The sequence below is a fragment of the Thamnophis elegans genome, chromosome 4 (genome assembly GCF_009769535.1).
Source record: "Thamnophis elegans isolate rThaEle1 chromosome 4, rThaEle1.pri, whole genome shotgun sequence".
Lineage (NCBI taxonomy): Eukaryota > Metazoa > Chordata > Lepidosauria > Squamata > Colubridae > Thamnophis > Thamnophis elegans.
In genome coordinates, this window is record NC_045544.1 from 118,188,216 (window position 1) to 118,200,046 (window position 11,831).

General features: G+C 43.1%; 1 protein-coding gene across 2 annotated transcripts; it reads left to right on the forward strand.

The window, feature by feature from the left end:
• The first annotated feature begins 833 nt into the window (after nt 1-833).
• On the forward strand, nt 834-11,555 carry METTL27 (methyltransferase like 27). Of its 2 annotated transcripts, none has more exons than XM_032215932.1 (5): nt 834-1,001; nt 3,471-3,599; nt 5,477-5,612; nt 6,395-6,487; nt 11,265-11,350. In XM_032215932.1, the coding sequence occupies exons 1-5, from the start codon at nt 843-845 to the stop codon at nt 11,282-11,284; spliced, it is 537 nt and encodes a 178-aa protein (XP_032071823.1). In that variant the 5' UTR covers nt 834-842; the 3' UTR covers nt 11,285-11,350. The 2 variants fall into 2 exon arrangements, with proteins under 2 accessions (XP_032071823.1, XP_032071822.1); XM_032215931.1 differs by having other exon boundaries at nt 837-1,001; nt 11,322-11,555.
• Nucleotides 11,556-11,831: the final 276 nt, after the last annotated feature.

Below are 11,831 nucleotides of genomic sequence, written 5' to 3' on the forward strand. Positions count from 1 at the left end.
ATATATATATATATATATATATATATATATATATATATATATATATATATATATATATATATATATATATATAATGTTAGATTTCTTTTACAACCCCCGGTATGCCCAAATATGGGAGGAAGGTCACTACTTCCATTCTCTGTCCTTCGGCTTGTCACAAGAGACCATCCAGGCAGAAACCCAATATTTTTACTGTTGCCTTTTTGTTACATTTTGTGTGTCTCCCTTTATTTATTTATCAGCACAAATACACTATACATATACATATACATATACATATACATATGTATGTATGTATGTATGTATGTATGTTATATTTGTGCTGATAAATAAATAAAGGGAGACTAGTATAGATCTACTTCAAGCTATTTAGCTCTCATCAGCTAGCCATATTTGGGCATACCAGGGGTTGTGACTTTAAATATATATATATATAATCTCCAAGGATTAATTATTGAGTGTCCTTGAACTTCGTTTACCTTAGCCTGAACTCATTACTTCCCCAGCATCCGGACTGATAAAAGGCAGCAGTAGGGCAGGTTCATACAACGCAGCAATCACACCTGCCCTTTAGATATTGTTTCCTTGTCTCCTTAATAACATCCTTGTTATCTACACATGCAAAAAAGCTATCTGGAGCCAAGTCCACTTCATGGGAGTGTCCCAAACCCCACCCGCAGCAGCTCCCTTTGTTTTGTTGAAGCAACGGGAGGAGTCGCCTATTTTTCCCTTGTAGTCAATCTATTGCAGCGGTTCCCCGAAAAAAAGAACAAGAGCTGCCGCTAGCAAAAGCGCCGAGGGGAGGCAGCGTCAAAAGCGGGCGGACAGGAGCCGGGCGGCCAATGGGAGGGAAGGCCCCGCCTGCTGTCCAGCTGGCCATGGCTGCTCTCTCCAGCCGCCGCCTAGCCGAAGTGCAGCGCCGCGTGGCCGAGGTCCACCACCAAGACGACCTGCAGCAGCAGCTGCGGTTCTACAACGGCTGGGCCGAAGACTATGACCAGGTGCCGCTCCCCATCCTTCCCCCCCCCCCCCCGCGTCGCTTCCTGCATCCGGAAGGAGCGCTTGTAAAGGAGAATCTGTGTAGCTCAGGATTGAAATAGGGTTTCCTGCCTGAGCAGGGGTTGCACTAGAAGAAGGGGTCTCCAACCTTGGTCACTTTAAGCCTGGGAATTCTGGGAGTTGAAGTCCACCAGGGTTAAAGTTGCCACGGTTGGAGACCCCTGCACTAGAAGACCTCCAAGGTCCCTTCCAATTCTGTTGTTCTGAAATGAGGGGTCCTTGGTGCTCTCGAATGAGCTTGTTTTCTTGCAGACATTTCAAGGAGAGAAGCAACTTAGAGCTGAGGACAAATTTCCCGACAGTTAGAACACTTAAACAGTGGAACAGCTTGCCTCCAGAAGTTGTGAATCCCTCCAGAAGTCGTGAATCCCCCCAAACTGAAAGTCTTTAAGAAGATGTTGAATAACCATTTGTCTGAAACATTATAGGGTTTCCTGCTTAGGCATGGGGTTGGACTAGAAGACCTCCAAGGTCCCTTCCAACTCTGCTATTATATTGTATTGTATTACCTAAACTAGGTAACGTCATCAGTGCTGGTGCCTTAAAGTGTTTTACCCTTCCAAGCATGTGCAGAGCGTGTTTACCCTGCTGTAAACTGCTGGCAGGATTCAACTGTTGTCTTCGTGATACCGGCTTGCCTGGCAGGTAGAAGTGTGGGTAACTGAGGGTTTAAAAGGAAGGAAGTTGAGGATTTCCTAGCTTTCCTACTATAATACCTATACCAAGCCTGAAGCAGTGAGCCACTTTAATAGCTAGATATATTGAATTGGCAGAGTATTTCTATATTGGTATAAATATTAGAGCTGTGTATCTCTTTTCCACAGTGTAATGGGCCCAAAAAAGTGTCTTTAAGAGATCTAGGCCTCCCTCCTCGGTTCCTAAATCAGCCAAAGGTTAATCTATAAACAAGTAGCTGATCTGCACTAATAATAAGTATTAAGCAATAAAAATATTAATCTTATCAGAATAATTTACTCTCCATAATTTGAAACATGCCAAAAGAGCTTTCTTGAAGCATCCTGTACCTTATGTCCTGCCTTATCTCTGGGACTTTCAAGCAACTTCTGTGGGGATGTCCCTTTATTTTATTTCCACAACTCAGTGAGATAGCATAGGCTCCAAGGGTTAGTGGCCCAAAGTCACATCATCGCTTTCCATGATTGAGGGTAGATGTGAAATCCGTCTCTCTAATCCTACAGGTAGTCCTCGACGTACGACCATAATGGAGCTCACCCACATGTCCAATCCAATTTTACAGTATTTTTTGCTGGAGTCGTTACGCAAACACTGTGATGGTAAAGTGAACATCACTTTTGTAAAGCAGACCCATACATTGCTAGCGTGACCCGTCAAAACCGCGCTCGACTAAGCCGCGCCAGATTAAACCGCGTCGCTGACGTCATCAACAGGGCGACAACAGCCAGCGCGGAGAAAGAAGGACACTTTAAATAGCACTTTGAAAGCAAGCCAATTCAACTTAAGTAAGGGTTAGGTTTAGGGTTAGGTTAAGGGTTAGGTTAAGGGTTAGGGTTAGGGTTAGCTTTAGGGTTAGGTTAAGGGTTAGGATTAGGTTTAGGGTTAGGTTAAGGGTTAGGTTTAGGGTTAGGTTTAGGGTTAGGTTAAGGGTTAGGTTTAGGGTTAGGTTTAGGATTAGGTTTAGGGGGGTTAGGTTTAGGTTTAGGGGTTAATTTTAGGTTTAGGGTTTACAGCATGCTTCTGTCTCAGCGCTGTTGTCGCCCTGTTGATGACATCAGCGACGTGGTTTAGTCGAGCGCGGTTTTGTAGTGGAACCCATTGCTAGAGGCTGTTTTTGATAAAAACATTATAAAATGCTGTTACCGTATCGGGGTGGGTGGGTGCTGCAAACATATGTAAATACAACCAATTTCTGAGCAGTTGACATGCAGTCACATGACTGCAGGGGAGGGTGGCTGTCAGAACTTCGAAATCAGGTGCAAATAACCCCGCGGAGGTCTGTTATAAGTTTGAATAATTGCTTAGTGACTGGTCATAACTCGAGGACTACCTGTTCGCCAATTTCTTAAGCACCACAGCTCAGAGACTTCTTAATAGTCTCTCATCCAGGCATTAACCAAGACTGGCTAAGTTTCAGGTTATCTTCCCAGAGGAGGGTCTCTGAGCCTGGGAGAAACAAGACTGTGGTCCAAGCACATCTGGAAGGGAGCCACAAAACAAAACTGCGAAATGTTCTGTTTGGACAAAGGACAAAGTTGAACTCTTTGCACAGTTATACAATTCTACGGATATGCCTTCAGCAAACCTTGGTCTTACTTTCTGGAGCTGATTCTGTCTTTTTATTAGATGCAATTATTTTAACCACCTAATAGATAAACATGCAAACCTTGGAGCTTCCTGCTTCTTGTAGTGATTAGAAGCCTTTTCTCTTCTAGGATGTGGCGGTGTTGCAATACCAAGCCCCAAGTCTGGCCGCTGCTTTCTTGGCCTCCGTTTTCCAGGGTTCAGCTGAGAATGCACTAGTGCTGGATGTGGCCTGTGGCACAGGGCTTGTGGCCCAGGAGGTAACCGAGATCAGAGTTGTGCTTCAGCCAGAGACTTTAGGCTGGTCTCCATCAGGTTTTGAAAACTATAATCTTATAATTGTCCCGCTGATGTGATTTGGAAGCTCATCACTGTGGGGAGCTCTGTTTTCTTAATGCCTGCCCTACAGACCACATGCAGGCAACTTTAATCCTGTTTTTGCCTTGTGCCATTGCCATTTGGAGTGCCCTATTCATTCTATTTCCCTTCCTTGAAATAAGGCTAATAAGAGGGTTGCTCTCATCAGCATTGTCTTCAAATGGCTTTTAAGGCTGGTGCTAATAAGAATTTGTGTAATAATTATTACAAGTGACATGTAATCAATGAAGAAACAGAATAAGATGGGGAAAAAAATGTAAACCTCAACAACCAAATCCAGAACTCAGATTAATATCATATAATATTTAGCTACGTCATTGACATCAACATACAAGAGATGGCAGAGTGAGAACATGAAATTTGAGGGTTCCTTCTTGTTTATTTGAGGCTCAGCAGAAGCCTTGGCTCACAAGCAGGAACATCATGGTTCATTTCTGTAACTGTGAGGGTATATAGCAGTGGTGAGTTCCTACCGGTACGGCCGAACCAGTAGTGCTTTGGCAGCCTGGGTCACTGGAACCAGCAGCAACCCAGCCTGCCATGCCCCCGAACTGGTTCCCCGGTTGGCACTGTTGGTGGCGCCATCTTGTTTTTCATTTGCGCGCGCAGTGAAGCACGCACATGAGCAAACTGGCAGTAGTGCCAGCTGGAACCCACCCCTGGTATGTAGGGAGAAGTAACAATGCATGCCATGACATCATTGTGTGAATAATAGTTTGATGTAATTTCTGTCATTGGCATGACGACATTATTTTGCTGTCATTGTGGTTCTAACAGATACTTGGATATGCTGCTGAGGGTGGATGAAGCAGTTCAAAACCTCCAGAGAACATAATGGGAGAAGAAGAAACTTTTTAAAAATCTCTTTTGCGGAAGGAATGCTTCTTGATGAATGTATTCTGTTTTCAAACACTTGGTGCTTTCGGTGCCCCGAGATTTATTTTATTAGAAGATAATTAGGACATTACAAGTAATAGCAGTAGTTGCTTAATAAATGGATAGGAAAGAAGTAGGTTTACCTTTGTCAGATTGCATTATTATTTCCTTGTAGGCGCCATCTGAGGAGATGCCTTCCCTCTTGTGCGACACAAATAAAGAAGAGAATGCCTCTTCCAAGACTGTTTCAGATCCCTCAGAAAATAGTGTTAGTAAATAGTTTTAAAATAACTGGGATGAAACTGAGAGCACTCTTTTGATCTCATCAGAACAGTCATCTGATACAAGCTACAAGGACACCAAAATAATGACATGCACACTGTGACATCGTCATGCAAATGACTGATTATGTATGCTCATGCACAAAAGCATTGTAAGCATTGCAGAGCCTGTTTCCTGGCATAAGAACATAAAGTGCCAGTGCCAGGCATTGGCATCCCCAGCTAACTGCTGGGATCCCAAATTGGGAGCAGCCAGAGTTAGCTAGAAGATGGGCAGCTATATAAATGTTTCCAATAAAGAAATTAAATTAATGCTGAACTGTGTCATGATGCCATATTGCCTTTCCTTATATGTAATGTGGCATTGCATCCAATTACATAAGGATCATCATCATCCACATGTCATCACTTGTGTGCCCCCCATGAGGAACCATGGCAGCAGATGTCACTCTGCCACTGAAGGTGTCACTCTGCCACTCTGCCTACTGATTCTTTTCTTGGCCAGACCCCATTTGGCTTGTAGCATTCATTTAACTGTTGGTAGATAGGGACTGACTGTTTTTCTGGCTGGGCTCCTGTGACTTAACACTTTGTGTTCTAAGCTTCAGGCAAAAGGTTTTCGCCATCTCCATGGCCTGGATGGCAGCCAGGAGATGTTGGAACACGCACGGCACAAAGGACTGTACGAGGATTTGAAGTTGTGCTTGCTGGGCCAGGAAACTTTACCAGCTCCTGAAGGTAACAACGGGAACAGTTATCCTCAGCAATGGACTGAATAGATTAGAGAAAAGGAAAAAGTTGGAATGTGCTGGCATGCGTGGAGATTTCTAGGGAAGTGTTGTGGCCTGCCAGCAGAGTCAGACAGTGAGGAGCTTGGGGAGGAACATGGGCCAGTTCTGGAGGCTGGGGAAGGCTCTGATGAGGGCTCTGTGTTGAGGCAGAGAGGGGGCCAAGGCCGTCTGGCAGTTCTCAGCTGCCTTTGGAGCTACACAGCAGTGAGGCCGAGGAACAGCTGGAGCCTGTGAGCATGGGCAGAGCTGCCAGAAGAAAAGAACAATTAAGCAGTCAGGGCCGACTTGGGAGTAAAGTCATAGGTGAACGGTGATTGACCCCTCCCATTGGAAATAAAAGAGAAACAAAAGGGGAGTGGGCTTTTGCAGGAAATAATTTGTTTGGTCAGTCGTTAGTTTGTTTCAAGAGAGTGAAGATCTGTCCGTGAATCTCAGAGACTCTGTGCCCAGTCTTTCCTTGCACAGCACTGCGTTTGGAAAATATTTACATGGCAGCTTTTCAAGCTCGATAAGGTCTGTGGTCATAACTTCACCTTTGAAAGACTGTTTACCAGGCCTTTGCTGAATGTGAATGAGAGGAATTCACATTCGTTTAATAAAAGGGGTTTTGTGGGGACCAAGTGGAGTTTGTGGAGTCTGCTTCATATTTTTTGGGGAAGCCTAGGTCAACAAGAATGATGCCCATCTCCTTCATTGGTGCTACCTGTTACTCCTTCATCTTCTCTACAGGCTGCTACGATGCTACTATAATTGTGGGTGCGCTCAGTGAGGGACAAGTGCCCTCTGGTGTCATTCCCCAGCTGCTTCTGGTCACCAAACCAGGTAAGCTTTTGCAAAAAAGACTCGGATGTAGTTTCAGAGGACTTATAACAGGGGTGAGCAACGTTTTCCAGTGTCTGATCACCGCGTAATATCACACCGATGAATGTGAAACAAAGAAAATGAAAAATTATTCACATTGACCGAAATTGCCAAATTTCATAACACTTTACTTATTCCCCTGTGAGAATATCAAGCATTACTGAGATCTGTCCTTTAAAAATAGTTAATTAGTTCATTAATTTTAAACTAATTTTAGCATTTGGTAATTACGGCTGGTTGGAGAATTCTGGGTGTTGAAGGCCACCCATATTAAAGTTCCCAAGATTTGGGAAACGATCTAGATCACTGTTTTTCAAACTGGGGGATTCTGGGTGTTGAAGTCCATGCGTTGATTAGAGTTGCTAAGTTTGAAAAACAGTAATGTAGGCTTATGGCAGGCGAGGTGCAATAAGCAGTCATCCGGCAGGGAAGGTCAAGGGGTCTGAACTGACTAGTATTGTGCAACTATTCCATCTTGCTTTCCTTAATAGATTTGCTCTGATAAGACAACAAAATGGCGGGGAAAATATAGGAAGATTATATCATGTGCTTAACATTCCCCATAAAATTTTGTGGCTTAGGCAAGGTAATTGCACACTAAACGCCCTGTAAGGAAATACCATCATGATTGCTCTGAAGGACATCAATGAACTGGAAATCTAATTTTCGTTAGATTCCCTGTAGCCCTAGATAGAGAAAAGGACTCTCCCCAGGTGGGTCCTTTTCAAGGATGGGTTGCTGCCGGCGTTACTGCCGGTTCGCAACCCGCACACAGTATGCGCAGAACGATTTACAGTTAACTGCACACGCGCAGTCATTAAAATCCAAAATGGTGGTGGCCAAGCGGCAGCAAGGGAACCGGTTCGGGGGCGTGGCAGGCCTGGGTCGCTTCCGGTTCTACAACCCAAGCCTAAATTCCACTACCAGTTCGGCCGAACCGGCAGCAACCCACCTCTGGTCCTTTTGTGCTATGCTGCAGCTCTCAGCTGATCAGAATCAACTCAAAATGCTGAAGTCTGCCAAATGCTTTAGAATAGATCAATCCAGGCCTTTATTAAAAATCCTATACAGTAGTTTTAAGAGGAAAGATTTGTGAAGAAATCGATGCAAGCAGAAATGAGAGCAGGCTGATTTTAGCCAGCATCATTGAAAATAATGTCTGAAGCATCATGAATGAAGCAAATACTTCCCCTCCAATCTTCCAAAGAAAATTCAGCCCTATGAATGGAGACAAGAGTAAGATTTTATCTTACAGTACCTAATATGGACAAAATTATCCTAACCAGATGCTGTAATGAGGGCTGAATCATTCTTATCAAAGGTAGCAACAACCGCTGATTGAGACCAAAGTTTTATGGGTAACAAGGAAAGTGCTATGTTTACCAATTTCTTTGTCAAGGACATATGCAATTAGGTCATGGGTCAAGCAGATATTATTGTCTGTAATTAGTGGCACTTTAACTGAACTTTTCATTGCTGAAACTAGAGAGAATGGGATGTTCTCACATTGTAAGTCCCCAGTGGGAAGTTCATTGCACATATAATGTTGCTTAATGTTTTATGGGACTTTAAGAGAACAAATTGATTTATGACATTTTAGGGATTAGAAGCATTGTTGGTGTATATTTACTTCGTCGGGTATTAGACTGAGAACATAGGTGGGTATCTGGAGGTGGAAAGGACCATAGCTTGTGATTCAGGAATTACAGATTTGGAAGAGATCCAAATCTAAGAGGCTGCTGTCAGTTATGGCAGTTATTAATTCTAAGCTAGGTGGATTGGTGATCTGATTTAGTGTGAGACTGTTCTGAGTTCTTACATATAATAATTGAATCCCCTTTGGCATCTAGGGGATTAAAATGGGCATAATGGGGGCTGCAGTGTTGGATCACAACTTCTACTCCTTTTATACAGTACAAAAGAGGTGGGACTTGGATTGTAAAACTATGCCAGCCCTCTTGCTTTTTCAACCAACCCAATTGACGCCAATTTATTCCCCAGAAATTAGGGCGCTTGGATTCGTGATGCTTTTCATTAGAACTGGCCCAGTGCACTTTAAGAGGGATGCATGGTTTATTTCAGGGGTGTCAAACTCGTGGTCCATGGGCTGGATGTGTCACTCGTTGGCCATGCCCAACCCCATTTTAGCAAAGGGGAGGAAGTGGTCGTGATACATCATGTGACGATACGAGTTTGACTCCCCTGGTTTATTTGAATGCACCTTCGCTTGAGTTTCCTCCAAGGCTCCAGAACGTCATCTCCAGAAATTGTATAGGCAACTGGATCTCAGGCTGATCTTGTGAAACTGGGTAATGATTAAAACAAGAAAGAGAAAGGACTGTCACACAACGTGCAATTAATTTCTGAAATGCCCTGTTGCAAGATGCAATGATAGTTGGGTATCTTTCTAAAAAGAGGTCAGACAAAATACATGGAGTGGAGATGGGAAAGGGATCTAACGGGGATTGCTAGATGGATACACACACACACACACACACATTCAGAGGCAGTTGACCTTTAAACAGCTGGTAAGCAAGCATGAGAGAAACCTTTTGGGTTTTTAAATGCCTTGAAGGTTTCCCAAAGAGACTAAATCGGCCCCTTTTGGACACAGGATGTTGGACTGGCTTAGATGGAAAACTCATAACCACTAGATGGTGCTGTTATCTTGCCAACACTTCATAAACCAGTGTTTCTCAACCTTGACAACTTGAAGTCCTGTGGACTTCAAGTTGCCAAGGTTGAGAAACACTGTCATAAACAGACCATGGAGCAGAAATGTACACTTTCCTGGGTGTTGCAGGGTTGAAAGACAGACATGCCATTTAAAATGTGTTTTGATCAGAACCTTGCAGAACCATATGGGTTGGATTGTATCCTTTCTTCAGATTGCCTATATTTCTAAATATAAATATAAAATTGGCCAAAATTGTGGAAACCTTTGGGGAAAAGTGTATTTTTGAGGTTTGATGGCTAATAACACCACTTTTTTTTTGGAATTTCAAGATAATCACATTCCACTGCTGGAATGGCCTGGGAATAGACCTGACCCTAACCCAATGGAAAATCTATGGAGCCGACTAAAGAAACTTGTTAGTCAGAAGCGACCCTGCAATAAAACCCAGTTAAGGGAAGCAATCATTCAATCATGGTTTCACATTATAACAGCTGCAGAACTAAAAGACTTGGTTCACTCTGTAGGAAGACGTTGTAAGGCCCTAATTCATGCTAAAGGTTACACAACTAAGTATTAATTGACATGGTGATAATTTTTATATATCTCATTTTTTCTATGGTGATACTTTTTGTATATATCGTTTTACTTTTCTTCTTTATATATGCTATTCTAATAGCAAATCCTTCATAAGAGTTATTGCATTACATTCCTGATTAAAGTATCTCCCCCTTGATATGTAATTTTATGGTACTACTACTACAGAAAAAGTGGCGTTATTAGCTAGTTTTAGAAAATACACTTTTCCCAAAAGGTTTCCACAATTTTAGCCACTACTGTATGTGAATATCTGGAATCAGACACGTTCTTTCTCAGGAATTTAGTTTTACTCGTCGCTGGCCTCCTTTTGAGCTCCTTACATGCATTTGGCAATGGTTTTATTTGCTATTTAATTTCTCTTCCCTGTATGAAGATGTGATGAGAAAACCTTGCCCGCTTCTTCACCGCAAACTTGCTTTTTGCTCACCTCCGCCCTCTAAGTTACTAGGTGACCCGGATGAGGTTCACACATCATACTCAATCTTAACCTGTATTAACAATGCTAAGTCCTGTATCTGGAGAATACAGGTAGTCCTCGACTTAACAACAGTTTATTTAGTGACTGTTTGAAGTTTCAACGGCATTGAAAAAAACTGACGTATTTTTCACACTTACAAACGTTGCAGCATCTCCATGGTCACACAATCAAAATTAGGATACTTGGAACTGACTCGTATTTATGACGGTTGCAATGTCCCGGGGTAACATGATCACCTTTTGCAACTTTCTGACAAGCCATGTAAATGGGGAAGCCAGATTTCACCTAGCAACCATGTTACTAACATTACAACTGCAATGACTCACTTAATAAATGTGGCAAGAAAGGTGATAAAATGGGGCAAAACTCATTTAACAGATGTCTCACTGAGCAACAGAAAAGTTGGACTCAATTGTAGTCATAAGTCGAGGACTATCTGCATGCCGTTGCCTGCACAAATAAAACCATGCCACAGTTTCATGTAATAGCCTGACTCCCACAATCTAAGCTATAGCTGCGTTCCACCATAAATTGCTCAACCACATTTTATCTTAGTCTAGCATTTATGGAAACTCACCCATTCAGTTTCATCAGGAAGAGGGAGATTTGCCATCTTGTCCTTCCCTTTCTCCTATTTTCATTTCATTGTCTGATTGTAAGAGGGAGAATGCTCCTATATTGAGAACATTAATGCGTCTAAAACAGTTTCATCTCTACATCTCTCTTAAAAAGGATTCCGTATTGCTGGATTTCCTGCCACAGAGGGGCATTCTGTGGTTAACCTTTTCTGGGTTTTGAAGTTAAGGTTCAAGCTTTAACCTGTATGGAACAGGTTAAAACAATCAATGTGATAGCCTACATTATATGCTTATGGTTGCTGTCTTTATTTTATTTTTATTTGTTTCTTACAAATTCCTTCCATATTATGACCTGCCCCAGGAGTCAGATTCAGGGTGAAGGAGATTTTACCTTTATCTTGTTTTTAGGCTTATCAAGGCTTCCCTAATGGTTTTAGATTGAAATGCTGTGGTCTTGCACAACAGGTGGCCTTGTGTGTCTGACCACACGAAACAACTCAAGCAACTTACGATACAAGATTGAATTGCAGCAGTTGCTGAATGACCTGGAGCACCAAGGATTGTGGGAAAAGGTTGGGATACATGAAGTTGAAAAATGGGAGAGAGCAACATCCCATGAGGAATCCGATCAGGACTCGGACTATATATCTGGCGTGGTCTACATATACCGGAAAAAATAAAAGTCTGGTTTAAACACTCTTCATGTTGGAAGACCTCCTAGGTCCGTGATGGCAAACCTATGGCACGTGTGCCACAGGTGGCACACAGAGCCCCCTCTGCGGGCACGCTAGCCATCGTCCTAGCCCAGCTCCACCACCTATGCACATATGCCTCCGGCTGGCCAGCTGGTCTTTGGGTCTCTGCCGTGCATGCGTGGGGGGAGGGCACATGCGGGGGACATGAGCATGCACGCACGGGAAACAAGCGTGCATGTGCGGGGGGGTTGCTCGCATCGCATTTTGGGGGTTCACACCT

Bases quoted from the DNA above. Each gene is read 5' to 3' on its own strand.
- METTL27 (XM_032215931.1), top strand. From the start codon at position 843: ATGGGAGGGAAGGCCCCGCCTGCTGTCCAGCTGGCCATGGCTGCTCTC. The intron at 5,613-6,394 runs GTAACAACGGGA...TCTTCTCTACAG, and splicing joins AACTTTACCAGCTCCTGAAG to GCTGCTACGATGCTACTATA. The intron at 6,488-11,321 runs GTAAGCTTTTGC...CTTGCACAACAG, and splicing joins GCTTCTGGTCACCAAACCAG to GTGGCCTTGTGTGTCTGACC.